This window comes from Bufo gargarizans, chromosome 5, assembly GCF_014858855.1.
Source record: "Bufo gargarizans isolate SCDJY-AF-19 chromosome 5, ASM1485885v1, whole genome shotgun sequence".
Taxonomy (NCBI): domain Eukaryota; kingdom Metazoa; phylum Chordata; class Amphibia; order Anura; family Bufonidae; genus Bufo; species Bufo gargarizans.
This window is the reverse complement of record NC_058084.1, coordinates 267,727,981-267,750,256: the sequence shown is the minus strand read 5'-3', so window position 1 is coordinate 267,750,256 and position 22,276 is coordinate 267,727,981. Positions and strand designations below refer to the sequence as shown.

The 22,276-nt window shown below is 45.3% G+C and overlaps 1 protein-coding gene across 3 annotated transcripts in view; it reads left to right on the top strand.

Moving 5' to 3' along the window:
• The window catches only part of RETREG1 (reticulophagy regulator 1), a 129,837-nt gene that overhangs the window by 100,023 nt on the left and 7,538 nt on the right, over positions 1 to 22,276 (top strand). For all 3 annotated transcript variants that reach the window (XM_044293138.1, XM_044293139.1, XM_044293140.1), the window contains one exon: positions 16,862 to 16,946. In XM_044293138.1, coding sequence (XP_044149073.1) covers positions 16,862 to 16,946 — 85 coding nt within the window. The remainder of the gene's footprint in view (positions 1 to 16,861; positions 16,947 to 22,276) is intronic.

Here is a 22,276-nt window from a genome sequence, read left to right as displayed (position 1 = left end):
GGCGATATGCCATATCGGAGGAGGTGCAACTAATGTTGCAGCTAGACATCATTGAGGAGTCAAAAAGTGAGTGGGCTAGTCCTATAGTATTGATACCCAAGCCGGATGGGACGTTGCGGTTTTGTAACGACTTTCGAAAACTTTACGAGGTTTCTAAATTAAAATTCGATGTGTACCCCATGACCCTGGGTGGATGAGCTCATCAATAGGTTAGGACAAGCCCGGTATTTTTCTGTTTTGGACCTCACTTAAGGGTACAGGCAGGTGCCCTTAACGGAGGCTGCTAAGGAGAAAACTGCCTTCATCACGCCTGAGGGGCTGTATCAATATAAGGTCTTACCCTTTGGTCTGCATGGCGCCCCCGCCAATTTTCAGCGATTAATGGATATTGTGCTTCGTCCACATCGTCGGTATGCTTCAGCTTACCTGGACGATATTGTCATCCACAGTACCGACTGGGAAAGTCACCTACCCAAAGTGCAGGCTGTAGTGGACTACCTTCGGAAAGCTGGCCTAACCGCTAACCCAAAAAAATAGGGTTAGAAGAGACTAAGTACCTGGGGTATGTAATTGGGCGCGGAGTCATCAAACCCCAAGTGAACAAAATAGAGGCGATACGGAATTGGCCCCGACCTGTCACCACTAGGCAAATAAAGTCATTCCTGGGAATGGTGGGCTATTACATGAGGCTTGTTCCCCACTTTGCTACGCTAGCCACAAAGAAAGTACAGTCGTGGCCAAAAGTTTTGAGAATGACACAAATATTCGTTTTCACAAAGTTTGCTGCTAAACTGCTTTTAGATCTTTGTTTCAGTTGTTTCTGTGATGCAGAGAAATATAATTACACGCACTTCATACGTTTCAAAGGCTTTTATTCGACAATTACATGACATTTATGCAGAGTCAGTATTTGCAGTGTTGGCCCTTCTTTTTCAGGACCTCTGCAATTCGACTGGGCATGCTCTCAATCAACTTCTGGGCCAATTCCTGACTGATAGCAACCCATTCTTTCATAATCACTTCTTGGAGTTTGTCAGAATTAGTGGGTTTTTGTTTGTCCACCTGCCTCTTGAGGATTGACCATAAGTTCTCAATAGGATTAAGATCTGGGGAGTTTCCAGGACGTGGACCCAAAATGTCAACGTTTTGGTCCCGAGCCACTTAGTTATCACTTTTACCTTATGGCACGGTGCTCCATCGTGCTGGAAAATGCATTGTTTGCATTTTGGGCAAAATTGTGAGTGAGCCCACTCCTTTGGATGAGAAGCAACCCCACACATGAATGGTCTCAGGATGCTTTACTGTTGGCATGACACAGGACTAATGGTAGCGCTCACCTTTTCTTCTCCGGACAAGCCTTTTTCCTGATGCCCCAAACAATCGGAAAGAGGCTTCATCGGAGAATATGACTTTTCCCCAGTCCTCAGCAGTCCATTCACCATATTTTCTGCAGAAGATCAATCTGTCCCTGATGTGTTTTTTTTTGGAGAGAAGTGGCTTATTTGCTGCCCTTCTTGACACCAGGCCATCTTCCAAAAGTCTTCGCCTCACTGTGCGTGCAGATGCGCTCACACCTGCCTGCTACCATTCCTGAGCAAGCTCTGCACTGGTGGCACTCCGATCCAGCAGCTGAATCCTCTTTAGGAGACGATCCTGGCTCTTGCTGGACTTTCTTGGATGCCCTGAAGCCTTCTTAACAAGAACTGAACCTCTTTCTTTGAAGTTCTTGATGATCCTATAAATTGTTGATTGAGGTGCAATCTTAGTAGCCACAATATCCTTGCCTGTGAAGCCATTTTTATGCAACGCAGGTCACCATGGTTAACAATGGAAGAACAATGATTTCAAGCATCACCCTCCTTTTAACAGGTCAAGTCTGCCATTTTAACCCAATCAGCCTGACATAATAATCTCTAGCCTTGTGCTCGTCAACATTCTCACCTGAGTTAACAAGACGATTAGTGATCAGCCTGACATAATGATCTCAGCAGGTCCTTTAATGACAGCAATGAAATGCAGTGGAAAGTTTTTTTGGGGGATTAAGTTAATTTTCATGGCAAAGAAGGACTGTGCAATTCATCTGATCACTCTTCATAACATTCTGGAGTATATGCAAATTGCTATTATAAAAACTTAAGCAGCAACTTTTCCAATTTCCAATATTTATGTAATTCTCAAAACTTTTGGCCACAACTGTACTTCTACTTCTCCTTCCTGCTGAATTCACTCCTGACTTTGAGTCAAATAAACCCTTCCTCAGGGTAGACTTAGGCCCCCTGCACAGTTCCGTTTGCATTCCGCATCACGGATGCAGATCCATTCACTTCAATGGGTCCACAAATCTGGAATTGTGGAACGGCCGCACGGAACGGGACCCCTCGGAAGCACTATGGAGTGCTTCCGTGGGGTTGCGTCCCGTACTTCCGTTCCGCAAAAAGATAGAACATGTCCTATCTTTTTGTGGAACGGGCGGATCGCGGACCCATTCAAGTGAATGGGTCCGCGATCCGATGCGGCTGACCTACGGCCGGCGATCGTGCATGGGGCACGGATCACACACGTTCGTGTGCAGGGGGCCTTACATATAGTTTTTGTGGAGTTTTTCAGCACTTTTGCATGATATTTTTTGCACATGCATTTTTTTTTGTTTGTGTCTTTTTGTGTCTCTGGCATTTTTTTTGGCATTTTTCATCCCGTTTCCAAAAGGGAAAAATGGATAAAAAAAATAAAATGCCATTCAAAAAATAAAAAATATAGCAAAAAATAGCATGAATAACGCATGTAATATGCAGAAAAGCACTAGTTTTTTATTGGCTTTTTTACTGGTAAAAAGGTTAAAGCCAATTTGTATGACTTAAAAGTATTTCATGTTATAGTTTTAGCGCTGTTTCACATGAGCGGATGCGTGAATGAGAGCCAAGACCCGCTGCGGACAGAAGAAGCACGGAGCATTAACATGATTGATAATGCTCAGTGCCTCTCTGTGATCTCTTTACTACGAAATCACGGTGACAACTTTATCTCACTGTGATTTTGTAGTAAAAAGATCACAGAGAGGCACGGAGCCTTAGCAATCATGTTAATGCTCCGTGCTTCTTCTGTCCACAGCGGATGCCATGCACGGCATCCGCTCGTGTGAAACAGCCCCTAGGGGGTATATTGCATACTTCCCAACTGTCCCTGATCGAGCAGGACAATCCTGGATTTTGGAGGCTGTCCTGCGATCCTGGGAAGGCTTCAGCATGCTCTTCCCAGCAGACAGGTGTAATGCAGTAATGTCATCGCACCTGCTGAGCAGGAGAGAACACAAGCCGGGAAATGATGCTCTGTTTATAGGGAAAATGGGACTAGGCGAGTATTACTTTTTTATTTTATGATAACTACAGGGAGGAACTAGGGGGAACACTATTGCACTATTGTAAGGGGGCAGCACCGTTGCAAGGGGGCAGCAGTATGGTAAGGGGGCACTAATGGGTCAACACTATTGTGGGGGAGCACTAAGGCAGCAGCATTATTGTAAGGGAGCAGCACTATTATAAGTGGGGCACAAAGGGGGCAGCACTATTGTAAGAGGCACTAATGGGGCAGCACTATTGTGGGGGAGCACTAAGGCAGCAGCATTATTGTAAGGGAGCAGCACTATTATAAGTGGGGCACAAAGGGGGCAGCACTATTGTAAGAGGCACTAAGGCACTAATGGGGCAGCACTATTGTGAGGGCCACTGATCTTGTCCCTCCTTGGCCTTTTCAGAGGATGGTAGGTATGATATTGCTAAGGCCTCATGCATACGACCGTTGTGTGTTTTGCGGTACGCAAAACACGAATGACGTCGATATGCATTCCAAAATTTGCGGAACGGCAGGGACAGCCATTGATACAACTGCCTATTCTTGTTCGCAAAACGTTTTTGCAGACCACGGAACGGAGCAACGAATGTGGACAGCACACGGAGTCTTGTCCGCATTTTTTGCGGCCCCATTGAAGTGAATGGATCCGCATCCAAGCCGCAAAAAACTGCGTCTCTGATGCGGACCAAAACAACGTTCATGTGCATGAGGCCTAAGGCATTAACTATGTAGAAAGGTTGGTGGAACTATTCTGGCACATGTAGTGATGTGTGAATACTTGTCCGTTTATGATTTGCACAGAGTGAGGCACAGTCTGTCACATCACACATTCCATCATCTGTAAAACGTATGCCGTATATAGCAGTATAGTAGCACTACATGACTCATCATTATTATCCGTATCATTAATCATTATTTTAATTATAATATAGACGTGTCGATGAGTCAGATAAAAGTGGCTTCAAATATTATCCATTTAGTGATGAGTGTTTTATTAGTCTGGGACATATAACCAAGACAGCAAAGCTATGGGTTATAAAGGGTGACTTGCTGTAAAATCAGGGGCAGGTCAGGCTTGGGGCCCATGGTAGTCTGGGTAAACGTGCTGTGCAAGCTAAAGATAGGGTAGATAGGGAGTCCCCTATTTAGAATACAGACTTAAAAAAGGAAAAGAGAGATGTAACCAGGATGTGATACCTTAATAAGGCTCCAAAGCAGTGGGAGTACCACACGCATGAAGATAGTTAAATTGTAAGGCTAGGTCTACACGACGACATTTGTCGCGCGACAATAAGTTGCACGACAGATAGGGCACAACTCCACTGCAACATTTGTCGCGCAATATTTTGTTGCACCAATGTCGCACGACAATTTTTATAATGGCAGTCTATGGTGTAGCACTGCAACATGCGACAGTCGCAAAAAATTCCATCTCGTATGGATTTTCTGCAACTGTCGGGTCGCAGTCGCAGCATGTTGCAGTGCGACACCATAGACTGCCATTATAAAAATTGTTGCGCGACATTGGTGCAACAAAATGTCGCTCAACAAATGTCGTCGTGTAGACCTAGCCTCATAGTTGTACACCCACCGTTAACAGTTGTAGGTTACAACGTCTCTTCAACCGCTACAAACCTTAAGGCTATAAAGCTACATTCACATGACCGTATGTGTTTTGCGGAATCCGCAAAAAAATGGATGGCGTCCATTTTTTCTGCGTATCCATTGTAACAATGCCTATCCTTGTCCGCAAAACGGATAAGAATAGGACATGTTCTATTTTTTTGCGGGGCTATGGAACGCGGATAGCACACGGTGTGCTATCCGCATTTTTGGTGGACCCATTGCATCCTATCCACACAAAAAACAGAACGGACACGGAAACAAAATACGTTTGTGTGAATGTAGCCTAGGAGGAAGGAATGGTTTGGTAAAGGGATACTCTGTCAGGCAACCCTCTGCAATTGAAACCGGTGTCTGGCAACCGTATGAAACCACAACAACAGTGTAAATAGAGGTGCTGTTTATGGATGTAGATTGCATTGTGTCAGTGCAGATAGCCACTCGAGAGGGGGGGATACAAGATAAGATCAAGACACTTGTTCCCCTCACCTCCCGTGCCAAGGAAGCACGTCTGGTGGTTTACCTTCAGCTGTCTGACAGATGCATACCATATACTTCCAAAACTGGGGCTGTATATACATTTGCTTGACGCATTTCAGGGATACAAACAGGTCCTCTTCTCCAGGATCAATCATAAAGAAGCTTGTTTTTTATGATTGCTCCTGAAGGAGGGGATCTGTCTGTATCCCTGAAATGTGTCGAGAGAATAAATATACACCACCAGTTTTGGAAGTCTATGGTGTCCATCTGTCAAATGGACTTCCTTTGCTCAAGAGGTGAGAGAAACAAGTGTCTTGAGCTTATCTTGTGTCTCCCTCTCGGGTAATATGGCCATCTGCACTGATACAATGTCATCTACATCCATGAGTAGGGCGCCTCAGGTTACACGGTTTCATGCAATTTTCTGTAAATATTGGCGTTGCTATAAGCGTAGAGCCATATGGGGCAACAAAATACCTGAGGAATCCGCAGCGAGATCCACGCATGTTATATGTGGATTTGTCACTGATTTTGTAGCTGCTTGTGCCATGTGCATAGCAGTGGAAATCCATACCTTAAATTGTCATGCTGTGGATTTGTAAAATCTCATCTACATTTATGGTACTCTAATACAATGTGGATCTTCTGCCCACAATCTCACACTGGAAAATTCACAGGGTATTCACCATCAGTGATGGCCAGTTCGCCGTCTTTGCCTGCGAACACATGCGGGCTGCCATCTTAAATCACAAGTCCGGCGAGGCACAGGTAAGTCCTTACCTGTGCCTGCACCGCAAGCCGGTCTGAAACAAATGCGGTCACCGGGAGCAGGCAGTTCCGAGAACAGCCGCTGGGGGCCTTCATCGGGCTGTTTTCTCGGAACTGCCTGCTCCTGGTGACTGCATTTGTTTCAGACCGGCTCACAGTACAGGCACAGGTATGGACCTACCTGTGCCTCGCTGGACTTGTGATTTAAGATGGCAGCTCGCATGTGTTCGCGGGCAAACACTGCGAACTGGCCATCACTGTTCACCATGTCTGAATATACTTTAAAGGTGTATTCTGGTTAGGACTAAGAAGGCATCATTGTTGTAACAGAGCAGCACTATTGTAAGGGGCACTAATGGGGCAGCACTATTGTAAGGGGCACTAATGGGGCAGCACTATTGTAAGGGGCACTAATGGGGCAGCACTATTTTGAGGGCCACTGATCTTGTCCCTCCTTGGCCTTTGCAAAGGATGCGAGGTATGATATTGCTAAGGCATTAACTATGTAGAAAGGTTGGTGGCACTATTCTGGCACATGTAGTGATGTGTGAATACTTGTCCGTTTATGATTAGCACAGAGCGAGGCACAGTCTGGCACATCACACATTCCATCATCTGTAAAATGTATGCATTATATAGCAGTATAGTAGCACTACATGACTAAGTATCATTATTTTAATTATCATATAGACGTGTCGATGAGTCAGATAAAAGTGGCTTCAAATATCAGCCAGTTAGTGATGAGTGTTTTATTAGTCTGGGACATAGAATGTATCCAAGACAGGAAAGCTATGGTTTATAAAGGATGACATGGTGTAAAATCAGGGACAGGTAAGGCTACTTTCACACTTGCGTTTACATATTCCGGTATTGAGATCCATCATAGGATCTCAATACCGGAAAAAAAAGCTTCCATTTGGTCCCCAGTCGTTGTCAATGGGGACAAAACGTAACTGAACAGAATAGAATGCTCCATCTGTGCGGCATGGGATGCGGAGCAAAACGGCACAATAGAAAATGGATCCAGCACTGATTGACTTTCGATGGTGTTCATGCCGGATCATTGCTATTTTAAAGATAATACAACCAGATCCGTTCATAATGGATGCAGCTGGTTGTATTATCACAAACGGAAGCGTTTTTGCTGATTCCTGTGGGATCAGGCAAAAATGCAAGTGTAAAAGTAGCCTCAGGCTTGGGGCCCATGGTAATGTGGATAAACGTGCTGTACACTTGGCAAGCTGAGGATAGGGTATATAGGGAGGCCCCTAGAATACAATATTCATGCATTTTTCTGTAAATATTGGTGTTGCTATAAGGATACGGCCACATGTGGCGGCAAAATAACTGACAAATCCGAGGCAAAATCCACACGGCAATGTGGCTTTGTCATGGATTTTGCAGCTGCTTTTGCCCTGTGATTGTGATGGAAATGCATACCTTAAAATGTTATGCTGTGGATTTAAAATCCACACCACAGGTCAATATTCCCACATTTTTTCCCACAGTGTGTGGATGAGATTTTGTAAAATCTCATCTACATTTCTGGTATTGTAACACGCGGCAGATTTGCCGTCCACAATTTCACATTGGAAAATATGCAGCCACGTCTGGACATACCTTAAAGAGGACCTTTCACTCATATACAAACTAAAAACTAACTCTATCTGTGAGCAGAGCGGCGTCCAGGGGTCCCCCTGCACTTACTAGTATGCCTGGGCACCGCTCCGTTCGCCCGGTATAGGCTCCGGTGTCTCAGCTCCGTCTGTTGTACTGGACTGATTTTTTGTAGGAGGCGTGTCCCTTGCTGCAGCACTGGCCAATCGCAGCGCACAGCTCATAGCCAGTCTATGAGCGGTGTGCTGCGATTGGCCAGCACTGCAGCAAGGGACACGCCTCCTACAAAAAATCAGTCCAATACAACAGACGGAGCTGAAACACCGGAGCCTATAGCGAGCGAACGGAGCGGTGCCCAGGCATACTAGTAAGTGCAGGGGGACCCCTGGGCGCCGCTCTGCCCACAGATATAGTTAGTTTTTAGTTTGTATACGAGTGAAAGGTCCTCTTTAAGTTGGACTAATAGTTCATATTAGTATTCTGAGCCATAGATATAAATAAGGCTACTTTCACACATCTGCAAAAAACGCTTCCGTTAAAATAATACAAGCGCATGCATCCGTCATGAATGGATCCGGTTGTATTTTGTCTTCTATAGCCATGATGAATCTGTCTTGAACACCATTGAAAGTCAATGGGGGACGGATCAGTTTTCTATTGTGCCAGATTGTATCAGAGAAAACGGACCCGTCCCCCTTGACTTACATTGACTTCCATTTGGCTCCGCTCCGTCAGGCGGACAGCAAAATACTGCAGGCAGCGTTTTAGTATCCACCTCCAGAGCGGAATGGAGACAGATCGGAGGCAAACTGATGCATTCTGAGCGGATCCTTTTCCATTCAGAATGCATTAGGACCGCTTCTAAGAGCCCTGAACGGATCTCACAAACGGAAAGTCAAAACGCGAGTGCGAAAGTTGCCTAACATAACATTTTATAGTTTCATTTTTTTCTTTCCAGTGTGTCCGTAAGTTGTATAAAAAAGTCATGAGGTTGAGACGCCTGATTTCTCCTAACACCTAGAAAACAGGCTAGGAGCTTGATTTCTGAAGACTGCATCTTGGGGACCAGGAGGACCTGTCATGTGAAGCATTGCAGCTTAACCACCTCCGGACCGCCTAACGCACATGTGCGTTCCGGAGGTGGCAGCGCTGCGCACAGTCACGCATATACGCGTCATCTCGCGAGACGCGAGATGACGCGAATATGCGCGCGCGCATGCGCAGTTCGCGCCGGCATTTCTTCGAGAAGCATTTCGTCAGCAACCTGCCAGCCAATGATCGTGGCTGGCAGGTTGCTGATTTTTAAAAAATCCAATCAAAGTGCCAGATAGCAGATCATATTTGTAAATATGATCTGTTATATGGCTGCCTGCTCCTCTGCTGGTTCTTTTCGTCGGTTGGATCCAGCAGAGGAGCAGGCTTCACAGTGAGTACACCAAACACTACACTATAGCCCCTGATCACCCCCCTGAACCCCAATTAACCCTTTGATCACCTCTTTGATCACCCCCTGTCAATCACAAGTGAAAAGAAAAAAGTGATCAGTGCAAACTGTCACTTTTTTTTTCACTGTTATTGACCGTTAGGTTTTAGGTATAGTTTAGGTCCCTTGGTTAGGTAGTTAGCGATCAGTTAGCGCCCAGCCCACCGCACCGCAGTCCGTTATTCGCTGATTAGCGTATCGCTAATCAGCATTTGTACTTTTATAGTATCTGAAAGTGATCAAAACTGATCACGGTCAGATCTATAATAGTACTAGTGTCACTTTAGCTCGCCCTCCACCCAAAACGCAGTGTTTGCCCGATCAGGCCTGATCGGTCGCCCACACGTGCGTTCGCCCACACCCGCCCCACCGCAGTGACAAAAAAAAAATTTTTTTTTGATCACTGCACATTCACTTTACACGCACTGCGGCGATAAAAAAATCAGTTTTGATATTTTTTATCAACCGCAGCGGCCTCTGGTACTTCGCTAGGCTCCCCTTTGTAAGACAGGCTTGCTTTTTTTTTTCTTGGGTAGTCTCAGGGAATACCCCTAAATTTAGTTGCCCACATGTCAAACAGGGGGTATTCCTCTGAAGAGGCCTACAGGCTTCTGACCCAGTCGGATGAGGAGTGGGAACCCTCATCTGATGAATCCAGCGGGTCAGAATACGAACCTGTAGAAAGCAGTGGCTCTCTGACCCAAAGTTCGGACGAGGAGGCTGAGGTCCCTGATACCACCAGGCGTACCCGGCCCCGTGTCGCTAGACCGCAGGTTGCGCAGGATCCGCTTCAAGAGCAGCAGAGTGGGGCTGGTGCTGTCGGATTACGTGGTGAGGCATACACCAGCAGCCCAGCCCTCCCTGGACCTAGTACCAGCACTGCCGTACAACCTGGTGAAGTAGCGAGCACCAGAAGGGCAGTTGAAGCTGGTACGGTGGCACGTGCAGTAGTGACCCCGTCGCAGCCACCGCAAAGACGTGCCCGTAGAGCCCCTAGAATCCCAGAGGTGCTGGCAAACCCTGATTGGCAGTCCCCAACTTCAGCCGCACCTGTAGTTTTCCCTTTCACTGCCCAGTCTGGAGTTCGGGTTGAGACGGCTCAGATCGGTTCGGCCCTGGGATTTTTTGAGCTGTTCTTGACTGCGGAGCTTTTAGACTTAGTCGTGGCAGAGACAAACCGGTATGCCACACAATTTATCACCGCTAACCCGGGAAGCTTTTATGCCCAGCCTTTCCGGTGGAAACCAGTCCAAGTTTCCGAACTTAAAACTTTTCTGGGCCTCCTCCTCAACATGGGCCTGACAAAAAAACATGAATTGCGGTCATATTGGTCCACGAACCCGATTCATCACATGCCCATGTTCTCTGCTGCCATGTCCAGGGCACGTTTTGAGGCCATCCTGCGGTTCCTGCACTTTAGTGACAACACCGCCTCCCGTCCCAGGGGCCACCCTGCTTTTGACCGGCTCCACAAAATTCGGCCCCTCATAGACCATTTCAACCAGAAATTTGCAGATATTTATACCCCAGAGCAAAACATCTGCATAGACGAGTCCCTGATACATTTTACCGGGCGCCTTGGCTTCAAGCAATACATCCCAAGCAAGCGCGCCCGGTATGGGGTCAAATTGTATAAGCTCTGTGAAAGGGCCACAGGCTATACCCACAAATTTCGGGTCTATGAGGGAAAAGATCAGACCCTGGAGCCGGTCGGTTGCCCTGACTACCTGGGGAGCAGTGGGAAGACAGTTTGGGACTTGGTGTCACCCTTATTCGGCAAGGGGTACCATCTTTATGTGGACAATTTTTACACAAGTGTGGCCCTCTTTAGGCATTTGTTTCTAGAACGGATTGGCGCCTGTGGTACCGCGCGAACTAGTCGCGCGGGCTTCCCCCAACGGCTCGTTACCACCCGTCTTGCAAGGGGGCAGAGGGCCGCACTGTGTAACGAAGAACTGCTCGCGGTGAAATGGAGAGACAAGCGTGACGTTTACATGCTCTCCTCCATTCACGCAGACACGACAATACAAATTGAGCGAGCAACCCGTGTCATTGAAAAGCCCCTCTCAGTCCACGACTATAACCTCCACATGGGAGGGGTCGACTTCAATGACCAGATGTTGTCTCCGTATTTAGTTTCCCGACGCACCAGACGCTGGTATAAGAAGGTGTCTGTATATTTAATTCAATTGGCTCTGTACAATAGTTTTGTTCTCTACAGTAAGGCTGGGAGAACTGGATCCTTCCTCAAATTTCAGGAAGAGATCATTGAGAACCTCCTGTATCCAGGAGGTTCCGTGGCCCCAACCACCAGTGTAGTTAGCCGTCTACACGAGCGACATTTCCCCAATGTCGTTCCTGGTACCTCAACCCAACCGTCACCCCGAAAAAGATGTCGTGTCTGTAGCAGGAGTGGAATAAGGCGTGACACCCGTTATTTCTGTCCTGACTGTCCGGACCACCCTGCCCTATGCTTTGGAGAGTGTTTCCGGAAGTACCACTCACAGGTACACTATTAGCATAGGGATCATCTCACCAGGACAGGCACACAGGGCTATTAGGGCCTATTCACTCACTGCTGCTGCAAACGTCTCCTTTCACATGGGACAAAGTGCATAACGCACTTCGCCACATCTTTGGGCGATTTGCGCTTTGCACATTGACCCATGGGGAAGGAGAGGTTTGTTCTATAAAGGTAAAAAAACAAAAAAAACAAAAAAAAAAAAAAAAAAAACAGGTAAGCAAACAGGTTAATGTTTAGTTCCAAAAGTTAAAGTTACATGTTCTGTTCCAAAGTTAATAAAATTATTGCGTTGTGGCCTGTTTTTTTCTTTTTTTTTTTTTTTGTCTTTTTACCTTCCAGGTGGACCAACCGATCTACTAGCTGCAGCACCGATGTGCATTCTGACAGAAGCATTGCGCTGCTGTCAGATTACACGCAAGTCGGTGTATGCGGCGCTGCAAGACGAGATTTCTACTCTGCAGTGACAGATACGTTTGCCGAGGCATACGAGCTGAGGAGGAGGCGGCGTTCCTATGCTTTGGCAAGCACTTTGTATGTATATATATATATATATATAAAAAAAAATATCCCGGCAATGATTTATTCATCCACATCGATTGATGCGAATGGAGAAATCTGGTTTGCCAGGGCATACGAGCTAAGTGGGTATGGATGTAGGGCGGAGCTCCTATGTCCTGGCAGACGCCTTTCCCCTCCATTTTTTTTTTTTGGCAGAGATTTTTTCATCCACATTGATCGATGCGAATGAAGAAATCTGTGCCGTTCATTTTTTTCTTTCAGCCCAGAGGCTGAACGGAAAAAAAAAACTCATTACCTGTATGCTCAATATAAGGAGAATAGCAGAAACTCCTAATGCTGGCCATACATGTAATGATTGCGGAGACCCTCAAATGCCAGGGCAGTACAAACACCCCACAACTGACCCCATTTTGGAAAGAAGACACCCCAAGGTATTTTCTGAGGGGCATATTGAGTCCATGAAAGATTGAAATTTTTGTCCTAAGTTAGCGGAAAGTGAGACTTTGTGAGAAAAAACAAAAAAAAATCAATTTCCGCTAACTTATGCGAAAAAAAAAAATTTCTTTGAACTTGCCAGGCCCCTCATTGGATACCTTGGGGTGTCTTCTTTCCAAAGTGGGGTCACATGTGGGGTATTTATACTGCCCTGGCTTTTTAGGGGCCCTAAAGCGTGAGAAGAAGTCTGGGATCCAAATGTCTAAAAATGCCCTCCTAAAAGGAATTTGGGCCCCTTTGCGCATCTAGGCTGCAAAAAAGTGTGACACATCTGGTATCGCCGTACTCAGGAGAAGTTGGGGAATGTGTTTTGGGGTGTTATTTTACATATACCCATGCTGGGTGAGAAAAATATCTTGGTCAAATGCCAACTTTGTACAAAAAAATGGGAAAAGTTGTCGTTTGCCAAGATATTTCTCTCACCCAGCATGGGTATATGTAAAATGACACCCCAAAACACATTCCCCAACTTCTCCTGAGTACGGCGATACCAGATGTGTCACACTTTTTTGCTGCCAAGGTGGGCAAAGGGGCACATATTCCAAAGTGCACCTTTCGGATTTTGCAGGGCATTTTTTACACATTTTGATTGCAAGGTACTTCTCACACATATGGGCCCCTAAATTGCCAGGGCAGTATAACTACGCCACAAGTGACCCCATTTTGGAAAGAAGACACCCTAAGGTATTCCGTGAGGGGCACGGCGAGTTCCTAGAATTTTTTATTTTTTGTCACAAGTTAGCAGAAAATGATGATTTTTTTTTTTTTCTCTTTTTTCCTTACAAAGTCTCATATTCCACTAACTTGCGACAAAAAATAAAAAATTCTAGGAACTCGCCATGCCCCTCACGGAATACCTTGGGGTGTCTTCTTTCCAAAATGGGGTCACTTGTGGCGTAGTTATACTGCCCTGGCAATTTAGGGGCCCAAATGTGTGAGAAGTACCTTGCAATCAAAATGTGTAAAAAATGCCCTGCAAAATCCGAAAGGTGCACTTTGGAATATGTGCCCCTTTGCCCACCTTGGCTGCAAAAAAGTGTGACACATCTGGTATTGCCGTACTCAGGAGAAGTTGGGGAATGTGTTTTGGGGTGTCATTTTACATATACCCATGCTGGGTGAGAGAAATATCTTGGCAAACGACAACTTTTCCCATTTTTTTGTACAAAGTTGGCATTTGACCAAGATATTTTTCTCACCCAGCATGGGTATATGTAAAATGACACCCCAAAACACATTCCCCAACTTCTCCTGAGTACGGCGATACCAGATGTGTGACACTTTTTTGATGCCAAGGTGGGCAAAGGGGCGCATATGCCAAAGTGCACCTTTCGGATTTCACCGGTCATTTTTTACAGATTTTGATTGCAAAGTACTTCTCACACATATGGGCCCCTAAATTGCCAGGGCAGTATAACTACGCCACAAGTGACCCCATTTTGGAAAGAAGACACCCCAAGGTATTCCGTGAGGGGCATGGCGAGTTCCTAGAATTTTTTATTTTTTGTCGCAAGTTAGTGGAATATGAGACTTTGTAAGGAAAAAAGAGAAAAAAAAAAAAATCATCATTTTCTGCTAACTTGTGACAAAAAATAAAAAATTCTAGGAACTCGCCATGCCCCTCACGGAATACCTTGGGGTGTCTTCTTTCCAAAATGGGGTCACTTGTGGCGTAGTTATACTGCCCTGGCAATTTAGGGGCCCAAATGTGTGAGAAGTACCTTGCAATCAAAATGTGTAAAAAATGCCCTGCAAAATCCGAAAGGTGCACTTTGGAATATGTGCCCCTTTGCCCACCTTGGCAGCAAAAAAGTGTCACACATGTGGTATCGCCGTACTCAGGAGAAGTTGGGGAATGTGTTTTGGGGTGTCATTTTACATATACCCATGCTGGGTGAGAAAAATATCTTGGTCAAATGCCAACTTTGTATTAAAAAATGGGAAAAGTTGTCGTTTGCCAAGATATTTCTCTCACCCAGCATGGGTATATGTAAAATGACACCCCAAAACACATTCCCCAACTTCTCCTGAGTACGGCGATACCACATGTGTGACACTTTTTTGCTGCCAAGGTGGGCAAAGGGGCACATATTCCAAAGTGCACCTTTCGGATTTCACCGGTCATTTCTTACACATTTTGATTGCAAGGTACTTCTCACACATTTGGGCCCCTAAATTGCCAGGGCAGTATAACTACCCCACAAGTGACCCCATTTTGGAAAGAAGACACCCCAAGGTATTCTGTGAGGGGCATGGTGAGTTCCTAGAATTTTTTATTTTTTGTCGCAAGTTAGTGGAATATGAGACTTTGTAAGAAAAAAAAAAAATAATAAAATCATCATCATTTTCCGCTAACTTGTGACAAAAAATAAAAAGTTCTATGAACTCACTATGCCCATCAGCGAATAACTTAGGGTGTCTACTTTCCGAAATGGGGTCATTTGTGGGGTAGTTATACTGTTTGGGCATTGTAGAACCTCAGGAAACATGACAGGTGCTCAGAAAATCAGAGCCGTTTCAAAAAGCGGAAATTCACATTTTTGTACCATAGTTTGTAAATGCTATAACTTTTACCCAAACCATTTTTTTTTTGCCCAAACATTTTTTTTTAATCAAAGACATGTAGAACTATAAATTTAGCGAAAAATTTATATATGGATGTCGTTTTTTTTGCAAAATTTCACAGCTGAAAGTGAAAAATGTCATTTTTTTGCAAAAAAATCGTTATATTTTGATTAATAACAAAAAAAGTAAAAATGTCAGCAGCAATAAAATACCACCAAATGAAAGCTCCATTAGTGAGAAGAAAAGGAGGTAAAATTCATTTGGGTGGTAAGTTGCATGACCGAGCGATAAACGGTGAAAGGAGTGTAGTGCCGAAGTGTAAAAAGTGGCCTGGTCATGAAGGGGGTTTCACCTAGCGGGGCTGAAGTGGTTAAAGGGGTATTTTTATCTCAGACATTGATGGCATATCGCTAGGTCACCTTCTATTGATCACTGTGGGAGTTGTGAAAATAGCCAAGGGCACTGGCTCAACCAGAGCACGCTGCTCATGCGTGGTGTGAGCTCCGTTGCTAGGCCCTGTTCTGGAGATAAGCGTGGGTTCCAGATGTGGGACTTGTACCTATATGTAATTGATACCATATTCTAGCGATATGCCATCAATGTCTGAGATGGGTATACCCCTTTCAAGGTACACTTAGAAGATATATCATCCCTATACACCAGAAAACTGGTTTAAAAAAAAGTTGCAAACCCTGGGTCTTTGAGTTTTGGACAAATGGCATTTTACTGCCGGCCTCGCCACAAAGGGGACATGGTGTGGGCCTTGGAAGACTTATCATCTTTGACACTGAAAATCATGACTGCTACATTAGCTACAAGCTGGTGTAGATTTCATTGACTGCCAGAGGTTGTTCTTAATTTATGACAAGGCATGCTGGGGCGAACTGGCCAATGACCCTATAGGGAAATTTCCTGGTGGGCCGATGCCTAGGCACATAATCTAATGCACTAAGCATTCATTCATGCTAGGAACATCAGGTAATAGGCTCAGGTGCCCTCTTGAACTCAACTGTATCACCATCCTCAGGACGATTGAATACTGTGGTGAAGGTGGCAGTATTTTGTGCTGCATTGTAGTATTTGCTTCTGCTGGCGCCGTATGTTGTGCTGCACTACAGTATTTCAGGCCCCACCTACTTCTGTTGGCCCTGCCTACTTGTGTTGCCCCTTCCTCTGTCCATTTGGACCTGCCTACAACATGGGGCCACTTTTAGTTTTTTTTTCAGGGCCACTTTAAGTTCCCAGCTCTCCCATGTCCGGCGGTGCAGGGAATATCTTCTCCGGTCTTGATAAATCTGCCCCTTATTAATGCAATAAGATTTACTTGCTTTCCAGTGGAAGTTACCAGTGGACAATTAGTATCATATCTTGAATTTTATTAACATTAACATTTCTAACATGATAACTAATGTCCTGAAGTGATGTTTTGTATTTTTCAGTTTTGCCTTTTGGTCTGCAGCCTATGTACATTTCTCATCCTTTTGGGAAGCTACATTCCTGGAGTTGTCATCTCCTACTTCATATGTGAGTACTTCAAGCATGCATATAAAAAACGAAAAAAGGTACGGTGACTGTATGTGGCCAAGCCACGCCCACCTACAACTAAATTGCATGGCCATTGGATTCCGCAGGTGGGTGCGTGTGGCTTGGCAGCATGCATCTGACTGCACCAAGGGGTAATATCCTTAGACAAACACTTTTGTGTGACAACAGAATGATAGTCATATTTTAACACATTGGGGACATTAAATCAAAATACACCAGTTTGTCACAAAAGGTTGGAGTGCATGGTTAGGACCACATTTAATAAGTGTTTGAGTTTTTTGTCTGGTTTCACAAGGGGAGTGGCCTGCTGGATAGAGGTGTGGCTTAAAATATAACAATGTGCGCCCAAAATTGGTGAGACACCATTTCGGCAAAAATTTCTGGTGTGAGGTAAGCCAATTAATAGGTGTTATAAACTTAGGGGGTATCAAGTGAGGCAGTTTTAGGTGTCGAAAAGTGACAATTTTTCAGCCTAAACCCTTGGTGGAAGAGGACGGGCCATCACCGCCCAACAGACTCATCATAATTTACAGCAGAAAACTAGTGTAAATTTTACCCAAAATGTGTTCAGATACAGAACTGTTTGCATAGACACATAGCTGTGGTTCACCTGATTAAAACACTGTTGATCCGAAGCTCTGTTCCGGAACTATGAGACTTTTTCTTAGTATCCAAATTAAGCCTATGGTGCAAAAAGGTCATTACCGTTGCTCTTGTTGCACCAAAGCTTTACTCCTTACTGTGACCAGCCCCTCCCTGGCTGCTTTGCCACTGTCAATCAAAGCAGCCAAGGAGGGGCAGGCCACAGAAATGAACTGAGCTTGCGTGCAACAAGAGCAATGGTGACGCCCTCATTGCACCAAAGGTCTAATTTGTATATTAAGAAAAGGCATCTTAATCTGGGAAACAAGCCTCAGATCAAGAAAAGATAAAGAGTGTTTTTATCAGGTGAATGATAGCAATGTGTCTTTGCAAATAGTTGTATAGGGAGGTCTGTGGTGGCAGAGTCCCTTAACGCTAGTTAACAATGATATGGCAGTCTAATACTGCCACCAGTTTCCTGATGAACAAGCAAACGCTCGATTATCGGGCAATCAGAATCTTCAGTAAGCTTAAAAATTATTGTTTGATGGCAGCAGACCGTGCTGTCTAATCCCCATCTGCTGCTGGCAAACAACTATGGGGACAAGTGATGGAATGACGATCGCTCCTCCCCATGTTGTGGAGGAGATCGCTGCGTGTAATAGCAGCTGTCTCCTCCGCTAGCGAGCAGGTGATTGTCCGGAAGGAACTCTTCCTCCTTGACAATCGCCTGCAGAATCGTCTGGTCTAATACAGCCTTATGTCTCGTTCACACATCAGTGTTTGGTCAGTGATTTCCATCAGTGATTTTGAGGGAAAACCAGGTGTGGCTCTAAAGACAAAACAGTGCAGATCTTTCCCTTTTACCTTATGTCTATGGAGGCTCCAGTCCTGGTCTTGGCTCACCATCACTGATGGAAATCACTGACCAAAATGAGGTTTTAGGTCCCAGATTGACAGGCTGAACAATAAGCTCCTTTAGTTTTGTTTTCAGTACTGTTCTGTAGGTAGGCACCTGTTGTTTCTGCCCCTCCAGATAATAGCAGATGACTGATAGGCTTCACATAGAGCTGATAGATATAGCTAGCCATAGATAATTAAAGGGGTTGTCAGGTTCAGAGCTGAACCCAGACATAACCCATTCTTCCCTCATTCAGCTGTATCTGTACAGAACAAGGGCTTTTTCTTTAGATCTTGTGTCGTAACGGGTCTCTGTATGGGAATGCTAGGTGGAGGCTTCCACCTAGCAGTGATCCCGATGACATCACTGGCACTAATGAGTGGTCCTTAGCGCTGCCCTAGCCTGTAAAACAGTCTAGAGCAATTCTATAGACTGCCCAGTAGTGCCAGTGACATCACTGGGATCACTGCTAGGCGGAAGCCTCTGCCTAGCAGTGTAAAAATGTAAGCAGAATAGCCCTTGCCCTGCATCGCTCCGATGCTTCTCATATGGGCTGAATGGGTGAAGAAGGGATTGTGTCCTGGTTCAGCTCTGTATGACAATATAGAGGCTAGGAACAGGGGCGTAGCTAAAGGCTCATTGGCCCTGGTGCAAGAGTTCAGCTTGGGCCCCCGTCCCTAAGGCTGGGTTCACACCTGAGCGTATTCGATAAGTGCTGTTTATAGGCGTTTTTATCGGGCGTTTTTGAGGTGTATTTTGGGGCGTTTTTGTATTTTGGAAACACGCGTCGTACGCGCTTTCTTGCTATTGACCACAGAGGCATACAATGAAAAACAGAGGTGTTCCGCACGACAATACGCCCCAAAGAAGCTCCTGTACTTCTTGGGGTGTAGGGCATTTTACAGCACGTTCGTACGTGCTGTAAAACGCTCAGTTGAGAAGCATGCCCATAAGGAAACATTGGTTTTTGCCTGTTGAGCGTTTTACAGCACGTACGAACGCGCTGTAAAACGCTCAGGTGTGAGCCTAGCCTTAGTGCTTGTTGGCAAGGGGCAGGGGAGCACATAGCTTTCCTGCTGCCAGAAGAAAACATTGAATGGGCACCCCCTCAATCTAAATTCTTGACCTAACCCCTTCCCTCCAGCCAGAGGTGTAAATTGACCAGCATGCACTTTCTATAATGCCAGTGTCTTATGTGGCACAAGGGTCTTTGGGCCCCCTCAGGCTCCTGGGCCCGATAGCGACTGCTACCTCTGCACCCCCTATAGCTACGCCCCTGGCTAGGAAGCTATTGTGCTCTACGCGTTTTAACACTAAGGCCCCTTATACACGATCAAGAATTCAGCTCGGGTGCAATGCGTGATGCGAACGGAATCTGGACCCATTCATTTAAATGGGTGTGTGTACATGAGCGGTGGTTTTCACGCATCACTTTTGCGTTGCGTGAAGATTGCATCCTGTTCTATTTTCAGCGATTTTCACTCAACGCTGGCCCCATTAAAGTGAACGGGGCTGCGTAAAAATCGCATTGCATCTGCAAGCAAGTGCGGAACCGATTTTCACGGATGGTTGCTAACAGATGTTTGTAAACATTCCGTTTTTTATCACGCGAGTGCAAAACGCAGTAAATCGCATTGCACCCTTGCGATAAAAACTGTACAAATGAACGTGATCACAAACAAAACTGAATGGCTTGTTTCCATAGAGCGCTGGCAGCAATTGTAACGTGCAGGACAGCATCCATCCAAGGCTGTACCGATGTACTCATTATAAAAGGGTGCGGCCCTCTCATAGGTGGGCACTTGCTATGTGGAGACCAGTCCGATTTTGGAGGTGTGTCCAAGCATATAGGGCCATGTATACGGAGACAGTGAATAAGATGTAGTATATATAAAAATATGTATCCACAATCTCCCGCTGAAAGTGTCCTGCACATATAGGCTATATAGTTCATGTGGAATTACAGGGGACATGATATTGTGTCAACTAGTAGCCCCAGAAAAAAGTCTATGTGAGGTGCCCTATAGCTGCACTCATATTTAATCAATGAAGCAGGTATATGCAATCTGTCCATTTGTTTTTTCAGTTTGCCGGTGAAATATTGATCCTTCCTCCTTTCTGAGCAATGTATTGTCCAAGTCCCCTTTTCTTGGGGAACAATGACTTGCTCGATGCCCTAGAATCACAGGACCCTTGCATCACCCTTATGTTTCTCCCAGTATCTGGCCGCTTCTCACATCCCCCAGATGTTCTCCTAGATGAAGCTTAAGCTCACATATAGTATTGACAACATATTGTGCACCACAGATACAAGTGATCAGTTATATCACCCCAGTTTTGCAGTTTACAGTATGAGTGTCCTTATACTGTATGTTAGCCCAGCGGAGATGATCGTGACGGTTTCGGCCATTCACAGGACACATCCATTGCATTTGTATGTGCCTACTATATTTTGTGTCAGCTATGTTGGTGTTTCTTTTGACTGGAAACACCTGTGGCCAATCTGTCCTTTACATTTCTACCTCTGCAGTATGTGATTGTTGGGGCCTCTCCAACCAACGACTGTATGTCAGGGTCTGTGCTCAGGAGGCACTAATATTTAGAAATGATGTCCTACTTTGTGGGTGGTGTCATAGGTACCAGTAATACATGGAGTTCCACTATTCTTGGCAGGCTTGTTTGGGCTAGCATGGGTTCCCGATTGCTACTCGGGGGAAAGTTGGTATGCATCATTCAAGACTTGTTCGGGGTAGCCCCACTTCCTGAAGCTCCCCCTTAAAGTGTCTGCCACTTGTTTAAAATCTGACAGAGTAGAACAGTTTCTTTTTGCCCTAAGGGATTGCCTTTTTATACACCTAGGGATGGCTGCTTTCCCATCTTTGAAGATTATTTGTTGCTTTCGGCCTATGGAACATACAAGTTCCAATCCTCCCATCCTTGTCTTAGATACTAGACAGGTAAAGGAAGGTGATCTTACACTTGTAAGTGATAGAGATGAAAAACAGCCCAAGCTTGCTAACATTTAACATGGCAACAAGTCATCTATGAAGTGCAGCCAAAGCAGGACACATGGTGTCCACTGGTCCATGGGGTCACCGAACACTATCTCTCTCTCCTACCAGCTCAGGTTGAGGATGGCATATGGGGAGCATGGGAGCTCACCATTGACACCCCTCTGAGCTGGTGTAATATTTTGTTGTTAAAAGACATTGCTTCACCATCACAAAGAACTCTCTGGGATAGGTTAATAATCTGTAAGTTGTCAGCTTCATCAGCTGGTTCACTGGACTTTATTGTTGGCCCTTTCTCTCCCATAGCAGGTACTCTGATACTGGGGGCCCTTTCCCTAAAAAGAACCCTCCTCCTATTACCAGCTCCCCTGCCTCCTCTCTGATTCTCCTTGTGAATCTGTGGTCTGAGTGCTTGTGCCCCTCGATTTCCCTATTGTTTATGGTCCTCTTCAGAATCAGTGTGCAGAACGCTGGTATTTTTAATAGTGTAATCAAACACTCTCCCATCCCCCTAGAATAGGCCATCAATATATTATTGGTATGTGTCCAAGTGCTGGGACTCCATTCTCCACTGAGATGAATCAGTAGTATCCTGTACTTACTGTCTTACTGTATGGGTACACCAAGTCTTATAAGACACTCTCTAGGCTTCTGTACCAAAAATATTCTCAAATGCTATTTGTGTCTGTTAGATTTAGGTCTGTGGTCGATGCCAGCTGCTCTCCTGCTGTGAACACCATCCCATCTGCCATTCTGCTTGCTGGTGCCCTGTCCATGTTTCTGCCTCCATGCTTCTGCCTGATTCTCTCTTAGAC